This window comes from Myxocyprinus asiaticus, chromosome 19, assembly GCF_019703515.2.
Source record: "Myxocyprinus asiaticus isolate MX2 ecotype Aquarium Trade chromosome 19, UBuf_Myxa_2, whole genome shotgun sequence".
Lineage (NCBI taxonomy): Eukaryota > Metazoa > Chordata > Actinopteri > Cypriniformes > Catostomidae > Myxocyprinus > Myxocyprinus asiaticus.
The window spans coordinates 2790001-2815492 of record NC_059362.1 but is presented as its reverse complement, the minus strand read 5'-3'; the positions used below and the strand labels follow the sequence as shown (position 1 = coordinate 2815492).

The following is a 25492-nucleotide window of genomic DNA, read 5'->3' as shown; positions in this document are numbered from 1 at the left end:
CTGAAACCATAGTTTCAACAAACATTCGCAAACAGCATTGCAAATTTGTGTGGTTGGAACTACCACTGTCCACCTGTGGTTTGAAACAGTTCTTTCTTTGTTTATGGTGTCGACGTCATTTGACTTCAGTGAGGCTTCTATATGTTTCATTCCATATATATATATATATATATATATATATATATATATATATATATATATCTTTGATTTTATAAGACTTAATACCCAGTTAACATGCACTTAAGAAAACAGCTTATTCTGGGGGGTTTTGCAGAAAGCGACATTTTGAAACGTTATTCAAACTTGGCCAGTTTATGTACACAATGAAGGGAATAAGAGAAAGCCATTTAATACACCTAGGCTTCTGTCAGAGAACGCGGCTTATGTGGACATGTAAACGCATAAGCAGCATTTTTATCGGTTTTAATAGAGTGCGCATGTTCATATGATGCGCTACGGGAACCTTAGAGTTTGACATAAGAGGGGAAACTTACCGTGCCACATGTACATTATATTGGGGTAAAGAGAATGCCAATACGGATGGTGCTTCTTTGTCTTAAGCAGCTTTCTCTCAATAAACGGATTTCTGGTGTCCATGGAAACGTGCTATAATTTGACACACATTCAGTCTCCGCAGAAGTTATTACTCCACCCACTGCGTAATGTCATTAACACACTGCTCTATGTTGTTGAACCATCGTGGTTCAAACGATGGACGTGCGACTTAGTTACTAATGGAAACAGTCGTGACTAGCTAGTTAATTTCTCCAAAGATGTGTCGTACTGTTGTAGTTCAGCAGTAAGCTATGTCGTTTTATGGGAAACACACCCCAGAGCAATACTGGCTAACATTAAAATGGTATATGCGAAATAATTTTAACATCCAAAAAAATTCACACATCAAATGTATAAATAATTATAATATATTAACTAAACACATCCTATGTGCATATAAATATAGAGTATATTGGTTAATAAAATAATGCTAAACTGATTATTATTTTATTAATAATTCAAACTCCAGTGGGGATATTTTACACAACATCAAACATTTCAGTGTGCCATAGAAGGTGTAACTGTTTGTATGTTTGTTTGAATTATTTTAATGTACATTCGCTCTGCTTTGAATAACTTTAGGTGTGCTAATGGCTATTTTGGTCGTCCCAATGTTCCTGGTGGATCCTGTCAGCCGTGTATGTGTAACGGTAACCTGGACCGAACAGCACTGCTCAGCTGCGACCCAGTGACTGGAGCCTGTCTGCGCTGTCGTGAAGGGTACGGAGGGCCGGACTGTGAAAGGTGTGCAGATGGATACTTTGGAGATGCCCTTGTAGCAAAGAATTGCCAATGTAAGTAAAGGAGCAAAGTTTTACTGGCTTTCAGATCATTCAACTTGTTCTCATGAAAAGTCGTATGAATTCATAACATTATTTGTAAATTTAAAGTTGTACGTTTTTGTATGACTTGGGTCATATTTAACATCCGATGCCAACCTAAACCTAACAATAAAGTGTAACACCTTACCAAACCTTAAACATCCAAAAAGCTCTGTTTTGTACCACAGAAGAAAGAAATACAATCCAGGTTATGAATATGCAATCGCGAGATTTTTCCCAATTTTAACCCCTTTCCCAAACCCCATACCTAAATCTAAACATGGAACCCCTGATCAGTTCTTCCAGACAGGTTATGTAAATTAACCAGTTAAAAGAAACAATTCACTTATACCTAGTGTTGGGAACTCTGATTAAATTTAGTGAGTGTGTTCTTTCAGACAGTTCATGTAAATGAACTAGTTCACATTAATGATTCACTGATTCACTTGAGCCCCACACAGCCTTAAAGGGACTTTGCCTTATTTTTTTAAAGTGGAATATTTAGTGTATTGTTGGTGTTTATCACTATATATCCATTCAGTTATAAAATAGGGTGTTTTCTAGTTTATTAGTGTATTACTAAAGTGGCCCTTCTGAGAAGTCCGTGATCTTACTCACCTTATTAATTTGATTCAGATGGGATGCCAGCAGTACTTGAACTGTTATTTTACCAAGAAAGTTTACCCAGAAAAGTACATAATGAAGGTTCACCAGGCAGCAATTCAACATGAAGAAAACAAACAATATACCGCAATTACAGACATTCCTGTCTAGATGGCATTCGATTTCTAAGAAAAACATTAGGTAATTTGCTCAGTCATTTTCACAGAGGTTTTCTGAGAAAACAAGGACATGTTCGATTAAGACGGGATTAAAATCATTAAGTATGTTATGAATTTACCTGATGTCCTCAGGGAAAAATAGTCAGAATAGGGCTACAGTCAAGATACTTTTTTAAACTTACAATAAAGGCAAGACGTCATGCGTCCTTCCTAAGACACCATATTTGGGATTCACTTTCAAGTACTGTATGTAATGTGTCAGTTTTGGTGGAAATTAAATTGTGTTTCTTCCAGACAGCCTGTATGGCAGATGTGTGTGTGAGAGAGAGAAAGAGAGAGCAAGCTCAGGCAGTCTACCCTCAAGGATAATGCAGACAGATCCCCTCCAACAAGCCTCACGCAATGCCATCTGTGCTCTGTCTCAGTCAGACCCGGCCTGTTCAAAATATGTGTGTGCAAGTACAGGCCATATTTCACTATATGCAAGCTGCCTTACTATGGCCCTACAGCAATGTGCTCACAGTTACATGGCACTGTCATTTTAAGTAAGATAAAGTAATTCTGTGCCACTGTTGTGCATACAGTGATTAGTATTCAAAGAGGTCACGGGATATTGAATAATCACTGATTTTCAATTTTAGTTTGTATCCATGCATGAGGCCAGTTCAGAGCATATTGTTTTTTGCGATTCACTTGGTTGGCAATGAAACATGACAGTTTGTCTCATATACAAACCATGTGTATGCATGTATTTGTGCAGAAAAAATGTTTCATGAATATCATAAGCACTTTTTATGTTTTTTTTTTTTAAAGCATGTTATTATCAGAAAGGAAATAACTAAGTAAGCCTACAAAACACTGATCAGCCACAACATTAAAACCACCTGCCTAATATTGTGTAGGTCCCCCTCGTGCCACCAAAACAGCGTCAACCCACATCTCATAATAGCATTCAGAGATGATATTCTTCTCACCACGGTTGTCTGAGTTACCGTAGACTTTGTCAGTTCAAACCAGTCTGGCCATTCTCTGTTGACCTCTCTCATCAACAAGGCATTTCCGTCCACAGAACTGCCGCTCACTGGATGTTTTATTTTTTATTTTATTTTTGGCACCATTCTGAGTAAATTCTAGAGACTGTTGTTCGTGAAAATCCCAGGAGATCAGTAGTTACAGAAATACTCAAACCAGCCCGTCTGGCACCAACAATCATCCATGCAATTATCTAATCAGCCAATCATGTGGCAGCAGTGCAGTGCATAAAATCACGCAGATACAGGTCAGGAGCTTCAGCAAATGTTCACATCAACCATCAGAATGGGGGAAAAAAAATTGATCTCAGTGATTTGGAGCGTGGCATGATTGTTGGTGCCAGATGGGCTGGTTTGAGTATTTCTGTAACAGCTGATCTCCTGGGATTTTCACACACATCAGTCTCTAGAATTTACTCAGAATGGTGCCAAAAAAAAAAAAAAAAAAAAACATCCAGTGAGCAACGGAAATGCCTTGTTGATGAAAGAGGTCAACAGAGAATGGCCATACTGGTTTGAACTGACAAAGTCTACGGTAACTCAGATAACCGCTCTGTAAAAATTGTGGTGAGAAGAATATAATCTCAGAATGCTATTCTGAGATGCGGGTTGGCGCTGTTTTGGCGGCACGAGGGGGACCTACACAATATTAGGCAGTTGGTTTTAATGTTGTGGCTGATCGGTGTAAGTGTAATTGACTGTAAACAGTAACAAAAAATAGGTTATAATTTACATTAATTTTCCCTTTGTTAAGGGTTTTAAAAGGGGTTCATTAATGACTAATAATTAATGTACAAATGCTTTATAAATCAATATTATGCTGTTATAACAAAAAGGCCAACTTTCATGCAATACTTGCCAAATAGTGGCAAGTATAGTAATCTTTTTCCTGCATTGTGAAATAAATCTTGAATGAGAACATTTTACATTTTTGATTAATATGAGTACGACTAAATGTATTTATTAAGCATTTATAACATGTGAGGTAAAATGGCTCACTTTTTGTCAAGTATTACATGAAAGTTGCCTTTTTTTATTCATTTTGTTATAACTGGTTTATAATGCATTTGTAAATGACTTATTAGCCATTTATAAACCCTAAACAAAGGGAACATTAATGTAAAGGGTTGCCAAAAATTGTGTGTTATACTGTAGCTCAATTGGGAATAGTTGTGGCATATAAATGTAGCCGATCACATGTATTCTAGGCCAGGGGTTTTCAAACGGGTCTGGGGACCTCACGGGGGCCGCATGGGGGTGTAAGGTGTATGTGAAAAATTTGAGATCTTTTTTTTTTCTTATTTTCTGAGCTTGTCAAAGTTTATGTCCTGTATCTTAAGATATAAATTACATATTTTTACAGCAATACAAATAGCATATTTATATTATTACCATTTCATTTTTCTTTCTAAAGACTCATCGTCTCTATGATTTTATTCTACTGACAGTCATAATTTCAACAGTTTTGTGGAAAAAAAATATTGATTTGTAAGTGTTCATGTAACGAGCGATAGCTACAAACAGACCCAAATGCAGAGGAACAGTTCAAAGGATTTATTTACAATAAATGTGAGCAGTCACTGTGGATGTCGAGGATCCCGGCACCGGCTGCAGCAGCGGGGAGAGATGACAGAAGCGGGCGCGCTGTGGCCGCACCCAGGGAAATCTGTGAAGAGTGTGTTCGTAGAATGAGTGTGTGCGTTTTGGAAGTCAATAATAGATTCGTGGAATCCTCCATTGAAGCTTAGTGAGGTGCAGAACAATGCCCAGCAGGGTAGAGCAATCTAGCTCCCGACATGCAGGCAAAGACGAGGTATCCTCCGTGGAAACCCAGCTGACACGCAGCAAACTGGAAGGCAACCACTCACCAACTCGCGGGCAACCAATAGATACATGAGACAGGTGCAACTAGGCAGAGAGAGTGAGGTTAGTTACTTCACACCAAAAATCAATCTAGCCAAGATACTGGACACACGAAGGGCTTAAGAAGGGAGTGAATTAGAGGAGAACAGGTGTTGCTTGGCACTCTAATCAGTGGCATGATCAGCGTTCGAACAATCAGTGTACCCATGGAAATGCCGATCATGCATGCCGGCCGTGCCTGCGAGACAAGAGGGAGAAAAAATGACAAAACATACAAAACAAACTGGCAAACTCACCAGAGCCATGACAGTTCATCCCTTCAAAAGATACAATATAACTGACAAAAAGAATACATTTTCCACATAATGTTTTAAAAATTGTACTTCAGTACAATGACAATATAAAAGACAAGTATTTAATTTTGAAAACAACATGTGAATTTAATATCATGTTTAATACAGTATGTTTCAGGCAAAGTTAATGGGTCTTTAAATGTAAAAAAAAACAAAAAAAAAAAACATATAGCTGCTTGTGTATTTTTGGAAGGGGGTCCCTCACAAGGGAATCATCATATTTGGGGGTCCTTGGCATCAAAAAGTTTGAATAGTTTTTAGCCTGACAAGTACCAGTTTCAAAGTAACTTCACAAAACAGTATTAACAATGGTCATTATATTACAAACATACTTACATTTTCATATACAAATTTCAAACTGAAAACATGCACCAAGCTTTAGCATCTTCTAACATCTGCAAACCGGAGAAAGGGGAATGAGGTGGACGTGGACAGTATTGACGTCGTTTTACAATGCAGTGTCTGTGCTGTTCTGTTTATGTTTATGTTATATTTTTATACACCATAGCAAGTTTATAAATAATGACAGAAGATTGGGCTGCTGTTTGAGATGAAATAAGGACTTTCTTTATTTCTTTTGGGGAATAACATCTTGAAAAAAGCAGAATCAACAACAGAACAATGTAATGGGAGTACACCGCTCAGTGCGGCACTTACACAAGCTGTTTAAATGACCTATATTTGAAAGAAAAGCTTGTACCAGCTCTGTACACAAGGATCCCTCCCAAACCTAAAAAACACTTTGTTCAGACTCAGTTCAGTTTGGAATGTAAAATGGACAAATATCATTCAATGACAAACTTTACATCTTTAAATTACTGCAACCTTTACACAAATGGGAAATAATGCAAACATGTCATTGTACAATAAGGAAGGCAAAGCATGTATGAGCAACACACAAAAATAAATAAATAAATATTGTAACACTTTAAAATACCACACAGTATAACATTTTTGTAAAGCATTTAGTTTATAGCTAATTCATTTGGTAACACTTTATTTTAGGAATCATAAATTAGACAGTATTTCGTGACTAATAATTACGCTTGTAAGTCACTAGTTTGGCATTATAAAGTATTTATTAAGCCTTTATTCTTGCTTTATAGCCCCTTTACATTTGCTTTTGTCATAACAATGAATTTATTAGCTAAAAACAAAACATATCTGTAGCTAGTACAATGCAAATTACATCCTCTATATGTTCTTACTCTGTGTCAATGTGCGGCTGACAAGTATAAAATATATGTAGAATGCATTTAGTATTTCAACAAAGCAGGGAAGGTTAGGGTTAGGTTTAGGGTTAGGGGTTGGTGTAGGGTGCCTGTGGGTCTCTAAATAAACACAATAAACACATTGCAGTGATGCCCTTATACTGTATTTAATTAGGGGTGCAAATGGCATCTAACACTATTTGCACTAGTGTAAATAGCAACAAAAAGCATCTTCTTAGCACTAAGCAACAAAAGTCTCTGTCTTCTAAAATAAAAAATATTTATTTTATAATTATAAGTCGCACATTCACACAGTGTAATGAGAACCAATAAAGGATGTATTTAGCACCTCACTAGCTATTGGTCTCTTTTGTTTTTACTTAATAAATTCATTGTTAGGAAAAAGAAATGTAAAGAGGCAATTAGACAAGGGTAAGAAATGAGCAATCAAAGGCCTAATAAATACCTTATAGTTCTAAACAAGTCCATAAGTAGTCCCTTACAAGTACAATTATTAGTCATTAATTTCTGCCTAATTCCTGATCCCTAAAATAAAGTGTTACCATTCATTTTTAATAAATCGTTGTTCCTATATTGTTATTACATTAATAGAGTATATACAAATATGTTATTCTTTCATATTCACTGTAGCAAAACATTTATTTCTGTTTAATGAGCTCATATACAGTGCATTCAGAAAGTATTCAGACCCCTTCATGCTAAAATGCTTTAAATTATTTATTTTTTCACATCAATCTACACTCCATACCCCATAATGACAAAGCAAAAACCAGATTTTTGATAAAAACTGAAATATCACATTGACACAAGTATTCAGACCCTTAACTCAGTACTTAGTTGAAGCACCTTTGGCAGCGATTACAGCCTCAAGTCTTTTGGGGTATGATGCGACAATCTTTGCACACCTGGATTTGGGGATTTTCTGCCATTCTTCTCTGCAGATCCTCTCAAGCTCTATCAGGTTGGATGGGGACCGTCAGTGGACAGCCATTTTCAGGTCTCTCCAGAGATGTTTGATTGGGTTCAAGTCCGGACTCTGACTGGGCCACTCAAGGACATTCACACAGTTGTCCCTAAGCCACTCTTGCGTTGTCTTGGCTGTGTGCTTAGGGTAATTTTCCTGTTGGAAGGTGAACCTTCAGCCCAGTCTGAGGTCCTGAGCACTCTGGACCAGGTTTTCATTAAGGATATCTCTGTATTTTGCTGCGTTCAGCTTTCCTTCAACCTTGACCACTCCCCCAGTCCCTGCCGCTGAAAAACAGCCCCACAGGATGATGCTACCACCACCGTGCTTCACCATTGGGATGGGATTGCGCAGGTGATGAGCGGTGCCTTGTTTCCTCCAGACATGATGCTTGGAATTGAGGCCAAACAGTTCAATCTTCATTTCATCGGACCAGAGAATCTTGTTTCTCACAGTCTGAGAGTCCTTTAGGTGCTTTTTTATGTGTCTTGCACTGAGGAGAGGCTTCCGTCTGGCCACTGTGCCATAAAGCCCAGATCGGTGGAGTGTTGCAGTGATGGTTGTCCTTCTGTAAGTTTCTCCCATCTCCACACATGATCTCTGGAGCTCAACCAGAGTGACCATCGGGTTCTTTGTCACCTCTCTTACCAAGGCCTTTCTCCTCCAATTGCTCAATTTGGCCAGGCAGCCAACTCTAGGAAGAGTCCTGGTTGTTCCAAACTTCTTCTATTAAAGAATTATGGAGGCCACTGTGCTCTTGAGAACCTTCAATGCTGCCAAAATGTTTTTGTACCCTTCCCCAAATCTGTTCCTTGACACAATCCTGTCTCTGAGCTCTTCAGGCAGTTCCTTTGACCTCATGGCTTGGTTTTTGCTCTGATATGCATTTTCAGCTGTAAGACCTGATATAAACAGCTGTGTCCTGTCCAAATTATGTCCAGTCAATTAAATTTGCCACAGGTGGATTCTAATCAAAGTGTAGAAACATCTCAAAGATGATCCAGAGAAATGGGATGCACCTGAGCTAAATTGCAATTGCTGCGGAGATCTGTGGAGAAGAATGGCAGAAAATCCCCAAATCCAGGTGTGCAAAGCTTGCCGCATCATACCCAAAAAAGACTTGAGGCTGTAATCGCTGCCAAAGGTGCTTCAAGTTACGTGTCTGAATACGTATGTCAATGTGCTATATATATATATATATATATGTATTTATAATTTCTTAATTAACTATTAATTTATGCCTTCTTAATGTTCTCATAAACAACCAGTTTGCATCAACTTAAATACATTATGAAAAAAGAATATTAAACTGCTTATATATGCATTTAATAAATAATAATAAATTATTTGCTACTATGATTATAAACAAATAACATGCTATTTGTATACAGCCTATTAATGACTTGAAAAAAAAAACACACACAATAAGGAACAATGTGTAGGAACAATAATTTATAAATGATCAATTAACTATAAACAAATGCTTTATAAATACTTTACTCTGTGTAGTTATAAAGTATTATGATCATAAATACTAATGAAGATGTATTTGGTTACTTCTTTTAAGAAGAGGCAAAATAAATTTACATAGGTTTTAATATGATACAGCTTTCATTGTTTTGAAAAATGTAGATCTACAGCCACACGTTTGGAGTGCATTGACCATTTAATTACATGAATATAAATTTCAGTAATTAAAAAATAATAATAATAAAAAAATTAAAAAGATTAAATAAACACTGATATGATGTTAGTGCATGTTTCCACATGATCTTTAACATAGTAGTCTTAGAGATGGGAATCACTTTCTCACCTTTTTAAAGACTTTTTATTTGACTATCCTAACAATGCACAATTATGGGATGCATTTTATTATTTTCAGTTTGCACTGTTTTTCCCTCACCAGTTGAGAACCACAGCTTTGACACTTTAGCCATGTTCAGCTTATCTAACTGTAAAGTCTTTCTGAAGAAATTGTGAATTTGTGAATTTTTGCATTGGGATGTCTTTTGTATTTGACTGAGTAAAAAAAAATCATTACACTGAAACCAAACTGCATAAGAAAAAGAAAGATTAATAAAGATTCAGTGTTCCCTAATGTAGCACCCATTACTGTAAACTGATCTCTAATCCAAAGTTTATGTAGTTTATGTACATTGGATATAAAGAGAAACAAAGCTAAATATATCCTACTGTCATCTCTTAGCCAAGTCTGCTAGAAGATTAGAAGAAATGAGATGGTAATACATTATTTTTGTCTTGCTGTATTTTACTTTCATGCAAACACAACATTTTGCTCTATCTCTCTGTGTAGCTTGTCAGTGTCACATTAATGGATCGCTGACTGAGGTTTGTCATCAGGAGACGGGCCAGTGCCAGTGTCGACAACATGTTGTTGGACGTCAGTGTGACGAGTGTTTGGTGGGTATATTCAACACAAACACACATACAGTACATAACACTCCTATATATGACAATACATTATCTCAGTTATCAATACATTATCTGGTCTCATAGAATCACGTCACTATACCTACATTTTGTCTCGCTGTACGTATCATGGCAGTGTCCTGGAGAAATGAACACTAGAGGCGCTACAACATTGACTTTTATTCACTTTCACACAAATCACGAGTAAAACGGCAGATCATCAGTTCATTAACACTTTTCGCTCTGTTCCTCACACAATGCTCTCTTATTATATCTACACTTATGAACACTTTTACTATAGCACATGACTCATTTTAATGACTGCATTACATAATCAACTACATTTACAAGCTTGTTCAAGTGTGATCAAATTACGCAGTAGATCAACTGATAAACCATTGCACTTGTGATGTAAAGGAATCGGGGTACGAGTCCTGAAGAGCACGCGAGTCGACACGTGAGATGAAAGTGTCATAGAAGCAGCACAAAATGACGTGGTTGCTTCATCAATTGTGTTTTTCATCTCACATTTGCTTTTTTTTTATTTATTTTTTTTTTATTTAAAACTTGATAGAGCATTTACCTTAACAACCTCATCTGTTTGAGAGAACATTTAACTCGCTTTTAGCGCCACACAGTGGACATTTTTTCCTCCTAACTGTCGTGATGCGTGAATGAACCACGTCATATCATTTTGCACAAATGTCTCCACAGTCACGTAATTTTCATGAGATCAGGCTGGACAATTTTAAGGTTAAATCAGTAAAAATGTTATTATGGTAACACAGCTCTGTCCTAAACCCTAGTGAGTTTGATGCAAAAGCTATTCCTAAAGGTTGGCAGCATAATTATGCCTTTTAAAATGATTTGGCCAAATTCAAATGCAGCATCACACTTTCCTATGATAAGACTTCCTTAAAAATGCATTGTGATGATGTCAGTGAAACAAAATGGCATCTAAATCAAGCTGAAAGAGATTTTGAGTTATATTAATATGTACAGTACATGAATATGTTTACTTATTAGGTTTCAATTCATTTAGGATGCTGCCTTAACATGTAGCTGCATATGTTCATCGTAGACAGCAAGACAACTCGGTTTTGGAACAGAGCTAAAACAAAATACAAAGATTTTTAATGATCAGAACATTTAAAAGTTATTTAATTTTTCACAGTCATGTTCAATGCTATACATGTTGTAATTCTGTGTCATTTCATTGCTTTGGTATAAGTGAATTTCTCCTATTTTCAACTCAAACAGCAGACACAGACAGGTGAACCTGTACACTCATATACATCTCTCTGCTCTTTTGCTTTTCCTGAACCTGTGTGTGTGTGTGTTCAGCCAAATTGTTGGTGGGACAGTGATTCTCAGTTGTGTAGGCCGTGTCAATGCAGTGGGTGGGGCTCCATGTCCCAGCGCTGTGACTCAGAGGGCAGGTGCATCTGTCGGGCCGGTTACGTGGGCCGCAGGTGTGACCTAATACGTCCGGCTCACACCCGCAGGGAGACACGGCGACCCGTCCAACAGGTTCCCATTCAACATATCCAGAGATGGGAGAGCAGAGGGGGCTGCCCTCGAGGGGCGTACCGCCCCAGTGCAGGGGTAAACACACTGCATGATGGGTGCAGTGTGTGTGTGTGTGTGTGTGTGTGTGTGTGTGTGTGTTGGTGTGTGTCCTGCAATGTTCACGCAGATGTCCTAGTAGAGTAACTACAGGTGGAGTTCATCACATTAACCATTAACATGTTTCACTAACGCAGGGGTTAGCAACCTTTTTGACATGGAGTGCCATTTTTATTTTCCTGGTCAATGGCTGTCCCGATAACCGCCCCCCTCCCCCCCCAAAACATATACATGTATGTGATTTTCCGAAGTTTGAGTCCACTTGTGAAAAGGTTTCTATTTTTCTATTTTAATCGTTTATTTTTCATTCCAAATGAAATTATCAGCATAACAGTTTGAGTGAAAAATTGTGCAAAACCCCCATGTGAAAAATCTTGCATGTGAATATTCACAGAGCATCTTGTGAAAGTGTTTTGATGAAAGAAAACTTGTCCTTTTGCACAAAATGAGTAAACACAGTTAATGTCAAAGAGGGCGCGTATACTCGCACGATTAACCGAATGTGAAGCGCTGCCGGCTCGTGATGCGCGAATCACGCTGCACGAGTCTGTTTGGTATACTGCAGTCTCATCACATTTTAACTTTTTGTATAGCCTCTCATTCAGCTCATGAAACACACTGTGTGATCATAAGGAAGAATTACATCAAGATGTATTTTAGATTTAGAAGCCTTTATTGTCATTGCATCGAAATACAACAAAATGTCAGAAACTGCTCAGTGGTGCTACAATACATACACACATGTAAACCACACAATCACATTCCATTCATAAACCTAAATACAGCAGGTAAAACAAGAAAGTGCAAATTAAGGGTTTCAAACAGTTATTGCACAGTCCACAGTAAGTGTCATATACTGTATAAATAGTGCAAGATAGCCCTTAGTTTAGGGACTGGATGGCTTTTGGATAGAAACTGTTCAAGAATCTGGCAGTGCATGTTTTAATTGCCCTGTATCGCCTTCCTGAGGGCAGGAGGGCAAACAGGTGGTGGCTGGGGTGAGAAGAGTCCTTAACAATTTTGTTTTGCTCTGGATAAGTAGCGGGTGTTTGCAGTATCCTGTAGTAAGGAGAGAGGGCAGCCAATGATGTTCTGCGCTGTGTTTATGACCCTCTGTAGAGCTTTTTTTTCAGCTTCTGAGCAGCCCCCATACCACACTGTGAGGCAGTATGTTAAAACACTCTCTATAGCAGTGCAGTAGAAGGCCACCAGTAGCTTTGGACACAGAAGGTTTTTGTTTAGGACTCGCAGGAAGTGCAGGCGCTGCTGTGCCTTTTTAACATGTATTGAAATGCAGGTGCAGAAATTCATATGAATAAAATAGTCTACTCCTCTCTCGCCAGTGATTACCCTATTGGCATGCTTGCCATAGGTTGCCGACCCCTGCACTAATGTCTGACAACCACGAAGTGTCTTCATTTTAAACAGTATTAATATTGTTGTATAATTTAAAACCCAATCAACAAATTTTTGTGAAATGTTTTGCTTTAAATGATCAGTTGTGGTATCTTTCTTAAAAATAAATGTGTTGGTTTGAAATTTCGTTATCAAATGCAACGAAATTCCTTTTCATTTCTCAAAAAGTCCACTTAACATGAATGCGCAAGAATGCGCTTTACGTGCTACATAAGTGTCGTTGTCTGTTTGTGAAGTGCTGAAATGTCACCTTTCACACTGTCTACACTGGATGTGTCGTGTCAAATGCAAATAGAGACAGTTACAATCAATGAAGCTGTCTACACTAGAATCATGCATTGCAGTGCGTCACGTGGAGTAGCACCACAATAAAAGGATGCCCCGTTCTATTGCTGACGCCCTGCAGAGCTACTATTTTACTATTTTTACTTAATAAGTTTTAGCATTAGTGACTTTATAATAAGAGTTATACAATAAGTAAATGTATATACCAGTAGACAGGGTTGGGAGGGTTACTTTTAAAATGTATTCCACTACAGATTACAGAATACAGGGTCTATTTTTGTGAGTACTGAAGACTCTGAATTTAGTCTTTTCCCCGTTGTGAAGTCACGGAGCCACACCAGTTAAATTTGCCAATAAAAAGTACATGCATGAGTTTGTTTAGTTATCAGACATAGGAGAGAAAGTGACATTTTATTCTAATGATGTTATGTGATGGTCTTTGTTGTCTTTCCAATCTTTCTCTTCCTCTTCTTCATCTTTCTCGGTCTTTCTCGGTCTTTCTCATCTTTCTCTGAAGAAAATACATTTGCAGGGCCTATTTAAGTCCATCCATAGAAAAAAAAAAAAAAAAAATAGGCTTTCCTTTGTCTAGAGCAAAGCAGCTTTATCTATGGAAAAATGTACCATGAGGTAATGTATAGAACTTATATAAGACTTACATAATAACTTATATAAATTTTAACTTACGCGTGGCTGTAAGAATGCATATAAGACACATGATATAAAAGCATAACAAAATCATTACAAATACTGATGATAATCAATAATACATAAACATTTTTGTCTTCAAGTGCGCATAGCGCAGCGCTACGTGCTACAACCGTGCGCAACGTCTTATCCAATTTCACGATAGTCCAGACAGCTTGCGTAAGTCATTCAACTTATTATGCACTCAAAAACTCATAGATCTACTATGATTTTCAAGCACTAATGTTACTATGCTTTTGTGAAACACTCCGTTACAATCTACTTAGGCTTACAATGCTTCTGGGAAACACAGCCCACATCGATATATACTGCACTCAACCCACTGTAAACCTGGCAAAAACTAGCACAGAAATTACACTAAACATCAGAACATGTGTTTGTTAACATTGTTAATAAACAGTATGGTTAAACATATGTTATTTGAATTGTATTATTAAAACTAGTACCGTTTTTCAAAGCATACTAAATTACTGTAACAGTCTTGAATAACTTGGCATAAACCAGGCTTATTATAGTTTATAATTTTTCTTTTTATTCTTTCAAAATTACTTAAATGTGCAGTCAGTCATTTTTTCCTTAAGTTTAGTTCCTTAAAGACATGAATTGTAATTTTTAAACATATGTAAAATCATATGATGAAGACTCTAGTCATATCAGTAACCTTATAAAAGCTGTTTTCTTCTACATGTTACAATCACATGACCAGCTGAATACTACTCATTTAATCTCAGTAACGTCCTGTTATTGGACACTTTCACTCATTAAAGTAATCATGTGAATCTGACTGTGAATAATACATTTCTACAATGTCATCTGAAACTGAAAACTATTGATGTTAAATGATGCTGCATCCAAGCTGTTAGGTGTCAGTGTAAGTCCAAGATGACATAAAGACAAAAGTTATTGACTGCACCTTTAAATGCTTTGCTCTCAAATTATTGAGTTTATTTTCATTTACTATGCTACCACATTATGTCCTCATATGTGGACAGCGGGACTAAGTTGTGATATTTTAAATAATACCAAGCTATAGGAAGTCAGATTTTTTTCATCATATTGTTTATTATGTTTTCAGGAGTGTTGATTATTCATGTTTTTGAGACGTTACAGACATTACATCAGAAATTAACATAAATAATTCTGATTCAAAGTAATGTCCAGCATCATCCAATCACTGCCAACCAAGTTAAAATAAAATGATACATTATAAATTCTGAATCTATGTACTGATTATCATTGTATCATGTCTGATAAACATGTTGAGTGATCCAAACATCATCTGCAGCCTGAAACTGAACTTTTGATCAGATTTTAGGAGTGAATGCACTTAACTGCATGGAGAGATATAGGATGCTCCCTTGCTCCCTATTTAGTGAATGACTTAACCTCCAGTGTGCTGTCTGTCTGCACTGGTCTCAGAACAGTTTGAAATGCACCTTATTTTCATCCTAACTCCATATAAAGCCTCTGAAAGACACATTTTTAGATTTTGGATGAACCCAAAAGAAATATTTTGAAAATGTACAGTAAATAAAGGAATGCACTTATTAATGTTAATGAATAGAATCGTATTATACAATTATAACAAAATTTTAATATAACAAAATGTATATTAAAATGAAGTGAAATGACCCACAGATGTGTTAGAGTTGAAAGTTATTTAAAATAACTAACATGTTTTTTTTGTACTTTTGAGGAAATGTGGTGCCAGTGTCCACATATGTGCACATCATGTTTATCAGGACACTGATGCGTAAAAATGAACAGATTTTTTAAAGCAGCATATCAAACAAAACTATTGACTACTCTATACTACCAAACAGGTTTCAATGAAAAAACATAAATAGATTTCTTTACAGAGGCACTTTTGTTGGCTCTGTGTCTGTAGGAGCGCTTCACAGAAATCAAAGTCATGCTGTTGTGTCACGTGACTCAGTGCGGCAGAAGTTTAACCCTTTAAATGACAGTCTAGAGTCTTGTGAACAGTATTCAGTCAGATTTTGTTCATTTTAATTATGCGTTGCATATAGCGAAGCCAAAATACAACATCCATGCATGCGGACGCGGGGTCGCACAAGGATAGGTGTCATTCGTTTGGGAATCAGACTACACTTGACACGCTTTATGTTTTGCCCTTTAGATTCAAAAGAACTGACACATAAGAGACATTAGTTCTGGAATCAGACTACACTGATTGTGCTGTGTGTTTCACGCTGTAGAGGGCCAATGCTGTCGCTGAATTGTGTCAGAGTATTTTAGTAATGTGTTCCATCCGCATGGAAATAAAAGTCATGAAAATCATACAGTTCCGTTATTTACTTATTTTTAATGGAACCGGTTCCAAATATAAACCAGTTCTCAATTTGCAACACTAATCACATCACATGGATACTGAACGTTTTTTTTTTTTTTTATACGAAGCACATTATGTGTACACATTTATTTACTCAGCCTGATTGTGTCTTCAAGGATGATAAAGCATATTGTGCACAGTTTGGTTTGGGTCTTAATTATATATTTCTGTATAACATTTGTTAAGTATTGCATGTCACCATGGCGGCAAGACAGTTTGAGTCAGCTGAGCTCTTTGTGCACACAGCCTCACACTCAAAAAGCTCATGCCATTGTCAAATGCTGTGCTTTTTTATTGTTCAGTCTTGTCATAGTCTGTAAAACGCATCAGACACTGTAATGACTTGACTTGACTTACCTTCTCTTGGAAGACAGTTTTGTCATTTTGGCTCAAAGCTCAAAACTCAATACAGCACTTTTAACAAACAAACACTTTGCATGATGATTTAGATGGTGTGTGTGTGTGTGTGTGTGTGTGTGTGTGTGTGTGTGTGTGCGTGCATGCGTCCGTGTGTGCGTGCATGTTTGCATATATTTGTCATCTATTGGGAGGCACTCACAGTGCGTGCCAGGAAAGCATTCTTATTGGTTGCTATGGTGACAGTGCACCTGCTTCCAGCAGACAGATGGATGTCAGTCACCCCACAGCATCGACTGCCACAGTGGGTTCACATTCACATGGTGCGCACAGATTCATAATCACTACATAATCATTTTGGATCATTAAAATTAAATTGTTGGGAAAATGACCTGGCATTTGACCTCTTAACAAGTCTTTACAATCAGTCTGAGTTAGAGAGCAACTGAGGAGTGTAAAAGAGGTATTAAGTAGAAACAGATTATTAATTCTGGGTTGGTTTTTCCTGGTTTGGTCTGATCTGTTATACTGTAACTGCATGTCTGTTCAGTGCTGTGGTCTGTGATGTGTTTAATCAGGCCTTTGGATCTCCAAGTTTTAATGAACTAAAGGTGGTGTTTGTAAATGCACACGATATTGTCTGGTTTATATGATTATACAGGGCACTTTCCACAAAAAGTTTACAAAATGAGGCTTGAAAATCAACATGAAATCAAAATGAACCCTGTTTACTTTACATGTTCCAGGTCCTATCATGAACAGTTAATGTGCACATTATTCAAAAGATTTAATAAATAAGTCTTTGTAAACTTTCATCAGAATATAAAAACTTGCTATGCCTCGGAAACAACTTTCCTTTTCAGCCGACGTCACCAATCGCTCTTACTTTTTAATCCCTCATCTTCAACCATTTGACTCCATCATGTATTTAATGGCCACTTTGATGGTCCAATACATTTCTAATGGATAAAATCCAATTATCGCAATTAATCACATATCCATATTTGCTGATAAAGGCCCCAAAATAAAGATAATTCAATATAAATAATACATATATCAACCAATAATTGAGTTCCTCATTCTGTCCTGTTTTCACAGGAAGTGTTCTTGCATCTATTTTTAATTGTTGTCTATGCACACGAGTCAGTCGGATGCTTTTGGAGCATTTCAATGGTTTTCAGCATTATAAATGCTGCCTTTTTAGTATGCAGTGTCAAGTTAAAAGTAGTTGAACTTTGAAAATGGCATCTGGAGATACATGCATTCTGTTGTTCTTCGTCCAGCTCTCAAGAGTGCTTCCTGTGTGAGCGGCTCTCATTCTGTATCTGTGCTATTTGTGAGGTTTGTTGAGGCATGCTGACTGCCCCCTGCTGATGCGCCTGGTAAAAACACAAAGTTACTTTTACTTCAGTTGCTCTGATGGTATGAAAATACTTTTATTATGGCATTTACTTATGGGTTAGGAGGCATTATTAATTGCACTGACTTTTTTTAATGTGTTATTTGTTATATATTTAATCGCACTAAATTACTGTTACTACGCAGACTGATCACACTGTGAAGTTGAAGTTCTACTGATGAAATCGGTCTGTGCTTACCGAAATTTGAATCACTACCCCCAGTGGCTGAAGGTGGAAGTGTTGTTGAATGTATGAGCATGTATGAGCTCCACTTTCTGGGTAAAATGTCCACATGGTGGCACCAAAAGCGAGTTGTGTTTTTAGTTTTAAAAAATGTTTTCAATTAACTGTACACCTTAACCCAACTCTAACCCTAAAACTAATCGACACTGGGGCAAAAATGTAATTTTAGAGAAAAAATGCACCCTTCAAATTGCGCTTACCTGCTTAACCCTTGTCGCTGAGGCTGCTTGCGCAACGTACTATCAGTAGCACTTGAGGAAAATGTGTTGAAATGTGTTGCAAAATTGTCTAATAGGGGCTGGTGCTTGTCAGTAATTCGGCAGAATTGGGTTGATTTCAGGGTACATGAACTATTGCAAGCAACATCTCGATTTGCGGTGTGATCATGTTGTTTTATGTTGACTTAAAAAAAAGTCACATTTTGTACCAGTGAAAGGAGGCTTAACCTTCAGAAAATGTGTTTGTGCATCTCAGCATGTCAAACTAAATACTACTGTATATGAGCTGTTTTGATCATTTGGGGATCGCTATTTTTTTTTAGCAACCCTTTTACCAAAATGTAAGACCTTGATATGATATCAAATTTAAAAATAAATTAAATGTAACTTTTTTAATTTATTTATTTTTTGCAATAAACATAAAAAACATTTAAGATAGATAAAATGTAACTTAAACTTATATTTCTGTACATTAAAGGAAAATACATGTGATTAGTTTTTCTCACAATAACATTAGTAACAGATTTGAATGGTTGAGTTTGACAAATGTAAAAAAATGAGAACAAGAACAATGAGACTTGTCCTTCTGACATGCAGTAGAGTCTTAACAATCTCTTAAAAATAATGGGACACCAAATTACCTGTACGTGGAAAGTGCCACAATGCATTGTCTAATAAAACCATGACATTTACAATAACCTTATTTACAGTGTGACATTTTAACACACATCTCTCTCTCTCTCTCTCTCTCTCTCTCTCTCTCTCTCTCTCTCTCTGTCTGTCTGTTTCCCCTTCATTAACTAGAATCCTCTTGTTATCCTTTGCAGGCGGGCACACACATGCAGGGCAGTCAAGGGTGTGTCCCATGCCACTGTAATTCCTTTGGATCAAAGTCATTTGATTGTGATGAAAGCGGTCAGTGTCGCTGTCAACCCGGTGTAACAGGACAGAAGTGTGACCGCTGCGCTTCGGGACACTTCGGCTTCCAGGAGGGCGGCTGTACACGTAAGCATTTACCTCTGAAGACCTGGGTTTATTTCAGTATCATGTTTGTGCATCCCTCATTCATTCCAGATGTGTGTAGAATAATGTAACTCTAATAAAATCACAAATGAAACAGCAGTGAAATCAGGGCCATTTCTAGGCATACCACCCGTGGGGGGGCGCCAATGAGGAGAAGAAAAAAAAAAACTTTATCTACAGGTCATTAGATCTAGAGTTCTGCTGTTCAGAAATAATAATAGCCTTAGAATTTAGAAGAGTTGGCACTCCTAAGAATGAAATATTTAATTTCTATTCTGTCATTTTCACATTAATGAGGAAACACCAGCATTAAGGATGTGACATCTCTCTGTTACGGACGTGACGTAATGTAAAACCAAAATGCTATGAAACCTGCAGGCTTTGACCTCTGAGACATCGGTATTGTACCATTGACTGCTCCTCATTTCTGTGGTAATGAGTAAAATAAAATACATAATAATAATAATAATTAGAATTATGTCTTATAGATTCTCCCTGAGAGCTCATTTAATATGTCATTTCTGTTTCTTACATTTTACAGTGATACATTTTAGTAGAGGTGATGACAGGGCTGGGCGCTAAATCAATCTCGATATTTATCGCGATAAAAAAATTACGATATCGATATTTAGCCTGTGTTCATACTTCACGGTGGTTAGCACTGTCGCCTCACAGCAAGAAGGTCCTGGGTTCGAGTCCCGGCTCAACTGGGCCTTTCTGTGTGAAGTTTGCATGTTCTCCCTGTGTTCGCATGGGTTTCCTCCGTGAGCTCCGGTTTCCCCCACAAGTCCAAAAACATGCAGGTTAAGTGAATTGGATACTCTAAATTGCCTCGTAGGTGTGAGTGAGAGTCCCTCAGCCACTGGGTGTTGCGTCAGGAAGGGCATTCGGCGTAAAACCTGTGCCAAGTTAAATATGCAGATCACGGATGGTCAGCTGTGGCGACCCCTAACGGGAGCAGCCGAAAGAAGAAGAACAAGCCTGTGTTCATACTTCTAGATGATCAGGTGTGTGTCTCAAAGGGCGTTTTCACACCTAGTTCATTTGAGCACTCTAAGCGCTCTCAGAGCAGTATAACGTGTATATGTGAACAACCCAAGTGGTCTCAGACCCCCCTAAAAGGACCCAAAAGCAAACAGTACTCAGACCACCTCAGGAGGAAAAGACAATAAATTTACTAGTTTGTAGCCTAGTCTTACTCACTTAAATGAAAATCTAAAAATGGTCCATTCAGACTTTTACATGTTCTACATTTTCTCTCAGGGGATACCTCTGAACCCCCATACAGTGTAATTCCTCAGTCACAAGGGCTTCTACGCCCCCATACTTGCTATCTGAATGTAACGAGATATAAAATGAATTTGAATGTAAAAATGATATGCTGTAATTATGCTTCAGAACCAACAGATGATCTTTTAACTATTTTGACTGTTTAGGATTTCTTTTTTCTTCTGCATTCAAAAAATGTGCAATGTGCAAATGTGAACATATGATAAATATAGATATCAAACGATATGAAAAAAGAATATTGTGATAATATTTTTGACCATATTGCCCAGCCATAGGTGATGATGTGTAGTTTAAAAACCCTTTATTTTAGCATATGGCATAGTGTTGTAGTTGTTTTCCACATCAGTGGTGGTTAGAATGTTAGAAAGATGTCGAAAGAAGCCAGATTGAAGTCTTGTTTATACTTTAACAGCACGAGTGATCAGCTCTGCGCTCTCCTGTCTCTGGAGCACAAGTATCGGGTGAAGCCTTGTAGAGGTCGACCGATGCTGTACATCGGTTGTACCGATTAATCGGTGCCGATAGTTGCTATTTGGAACTATCGGTTATCTGCAAAAATCAATGCCGATATATATATATATATATTAGTTATTCCTCTGTGTTCCACTGTGGCCAAAGCCATTTAAGTGGTGAATATATAGACTAAATAAGCTTGATTTGGTAAATATTTACATATAGAGCACTGTAACAGAGCCAAGACTCTGTCACCATCACTGTTTATGGACTAACACACAATTATTAATGTGAAATGTTAAATGATGCATATGACAATTGACCAGTGATTGCTTTTGATCAGCTATTGATGAATGATGATCTGTTGGTGAATTCATGCTCATACGACAGTGTTTACTTTATAGTGATTCTAATGTAAAACATTGCAGATGATTATAAGGAGTGCATATTTTGTTTCCCTTATGTGTTTGTGTGAGCAGAAGCAGTGATATTTCATTATAAGATTCCCCTGGTGTATTTTAGGCTTGTTTATAATTAAAAGTCCTGTGTTATTATTGGGATTTTAGTTACACGTCAAGCAGACATCTAGGATTTTATTCATTTTGGACTCTTGTAGTTTCTATGTATGTGTTTGTCACAGTAAGGAAAGACTAAGAAATTGTTTTAACATTCAATAAATCTATTTTAAAAAATATCTGCCGAATTAATCGGTTTTCTGCCTTTTCCATTTTCCAAAATTAGTTTTCGGTATTGCCAAAATCCACTATCAGACGATTTTTAAAGCCTAGTGGACTCGTGCACACCTGCGTTCTCTAGAGATAGCACAGATCAGATCATTGGCACAAGTGATTCTGAGATGGCTTGAGTGACACTCATGTAAAACAGGCTTCAATAGTGCATCGCTGATGAAAAGCTTATTTCTATCAAAAATACTCTGGATTATTGAGATTAATGCGAATGTAGAGATACCGATATCATTTGGCGTAAGCCTTAACCTATGGTTCAGCGCTCGGATACTTGTTTGAACCATCAGATGATGGCAGGGGAGTGGAGCTTATCCCTGCGATGGGGTGGAGGGAGTGAAAACAATGGAAGTATGCCAACAAAGAGAGACAGCTGAGAGTGCTTATAAAGTAGAGGCTGTATTGTGATTGGATGAGACGCCGCTTGCATTTAGCGTTTATAAAATGCTGATTGCGAGATGAATATCATTGAATTTTTTCCCAAAATTTCACCTGGGTGGCTGGTGAAAAATATCCTCTCTCTCTCTCTCTCTCTCTCTCTCTCTCTCTCTCTCTCTCTCTCTCTCTCTCTCTCTCTCTCTCTCATTAACTGGTTTGATTCATATGAAAAAATATTATTTAACATTACCTGAAAAAATAAGGTTACATCAGCAAAAATAATTGCAAGGGTTAGATCAGGATAGCTTCTTAAGGTAACAATTGCATGTGGTTAGGTCAGTCCGATTTGATGGTTTTAGAGGGGTTTGATCAGATAAACCAGCTGAACACCTACTTAGTGAGGTTAAAGCTGTTTTTTTTTTCTTTTTTTTTTCATTGAGGGACCCAATTCTTAAAGACTCATTTCTGCCCATCCCTGCACTTTAAGCCAGCGTTTCTCAATCCTGGTCGTGGAGGACCCCAGCACTGCAAATTGTGTGTGTCTCTCATATTTAACACCTGATTCAACTCATCAGCTCATTAGTAGATGCTCCATGTTCCGAACTGGGTGACATCCAAAGTGTGCATGACCAGGATTGAGAAACACTGCTCACAGCAATAATATGTTCCTCTGAGTTGTTCATTTGTGGGTTTAATCTAGATTCTCTGTCAAAAAAGTGTATAAATGTGGGCCATCTTACAAAAGCCATAGCTTTATTCTGCCATGATATTACACACAGCTCAAATAACACCAGAGAGCAATAAAAGAGGAGAGCAAGCGATGTCATTTATAACAGGTGCTCAGCTGTGCTCTGCAATTGACCTGCTCTCTCTCTCTCTCTCTCTCTCTCTCTCTCTCTCTCAGCATGCCAGTGTGTTCATATAGGCAATAACTGTGATGCTAACACAGGTCAGTGTATCTGTCCGCCCAACACCGTTGGAGAAAGATGTGACAAATGTGCACCCAACCACTGGGGTCATGACATCAGCACCGGCTGCAAGGTAACAGCTCATCTCATCTCTACTCCCGCTGTCACTTTCTCTCGCTTTCTCCATGAAGATTTACCTTCTGTCAAAACAGCATCATTATTCATACTCTATAAAGTGGTTACTAGTGCTACTACTGTATGTATTTACATTTACATTTGAGGCATTTGATAAAATATACTTATCATGAACATTTTGTTCTGTGTTTCAAAGGTCAGGGATAGGGTTAAGGGTAGGGTCACAGCGGGACTCTAAATAAACCAATTTCGAATTACCAATTACCAATTGAAATGACCAATTATTACCGAAATTACCAATTTCGCATGTGAATCTTTTTCCCAGAACAAGGGTTACCATCTAGCCCCCTCAGTGCACCACAATGCACTGATAAAAAAATGAGCTTATTCAAAAAATTCAAGAACACAAGAAAACTGCATTTGCATGACATTTGAAATCAACGGGTTTGTTAAAAATTAGCATTGGAAGTTTAATTCATATATAAAGATAAAGATATAGATAAATATACTGTATATATATTATCAAAGAAGTTCATTTCAAAGCTCCAATGGTTCAGCAGAGAATTCTCATCTTATTAAGAAACATTTTTGGCTGTACTGTATGTGGCCTTTGAGTTGAGCTTTATGGGTCTTTGGAGATTAAAACATTTCTTGAAGTTTCATGATAGTTTTTTTCTGATCAGTGGTTTGGTTTCTGAGCTCTTGAAAGTACCAGTACATAGATGGTTTTCTAAAGAGCTACACAATAAAAAGAAACCTGTAAAAGTTGGTTCTTCTTTACAGACTTTATTTTTAAGATGGGTCAGTCATATGCAGTGAAATTGAATATTATTATTAATAATATTCATTGAATATGTATCATTTTCTCTACAGGCATGTGGCTGTAATGTGTTTGGGTCTGTGACGCAGCAGTGTAACATAAACACGGGCTGCTGTATGTGTCGTGAGCAGTTCATGGGTGAGAAATGCGACGAGTGTAAACTGGGTTACAGGGACTTCCCACAATGCATTACCTGCCAGTGCTCCTCAGCAGGCTCGTCTGCGGAGACCTGCGATGCAGATTCTGGTGTCTGCGCATGTGCAGACAGAAGCGGGCAGTGCTCGTGTAAGGTACACAACCAGAGCTTGAAACTCTACGATTCATCTATTAATTGATTCCAACAATGAAGACATTGATCCACAGCATTGCACAGGATTGTAAAATAACTTCAAATGGATGTCTTTGTTGAAATTGTCATAATATGTAATGTATGATTATTAGGGGAGTAATAATGCATTGATGAATTCCGAAGCACCGACCTGACGATGAAAAATCAATGCATCGATTATTGAATAATCGAACAATAACTGACTTCCAGCATAAACTGAATATCGTCGCTGTCTGATGAAAGGCACGTATCTCCAAAAATTTTATTTTTCAAGAGCATGGAAAAACTCTTTTCGTCATAAACAATCTTACAAAATGAATTGAAAATAGCATCATTATTCAGCTTTAGCACCATAAATAGAATTTTATCATTACACATCTGTTACTGAACTGTTCGATATTTTAATTGGACTTTTTGTTAGCGAACGTGGTTTTCTTATTGAGGATTCCAATGGCACGTGTTCAGTCACAGACTCGAGTCTTACTGTTCATGTTCCCAAAACTCAGTTGATGGTTTATCGATTGCTAGAGAATTTATTTTTGGATATAATCTGAGCTTTCACTTACTACTTTAGATCGAAATCAGTTTTATGACTAGGGTTTCTTGTCCGGTTGTTGAGTGGACAGTTTGGTTTCAAGATGCATTTTCTGGGTCCAACGCATAAATTGCCTGCCAGAATTAGCTTTCACTAGCAGTTTCGCAAATATGGAAATCTGGCAACTTTATATAGCTTGTATAGTCTACTTTTTAAAGACACCTGACATTGTGTGTGCATGA

The 25492-nt window shown here is 37.4% G+C and overlaps 1 protein-coding gene across 1 annotated transcript in view; it reads left to right on the top strand.

The window, feature by feature from the left end:
* The window catches only part of lama2 (laminin, alpha 2), a 455317-nt gene that overhangs the window by 294947 nt on the left and 134878 nt on the right, over positions 1-25492 (top strand). Inside the window, exons 19-23 of the mRNA XM_051644922.1 lie at positions 1138-1349; positions 9916-10022; positions 19465-19642; positions 23429-23565; positions 24441-24677. Coding sequence (XP_051500882.1) covers positions 1138-1349; positions 9916-10022; positions 19465-19642; positions 23429-23565; positions 24441-24677 — 871 coding nt within the window. The remainder of the gene's footprint in view (positions 1-1137; positions 1350-9915; positions 10023-19464; positions 19643-23428; positions 23566-24440; positions 24678-25492) is intronic.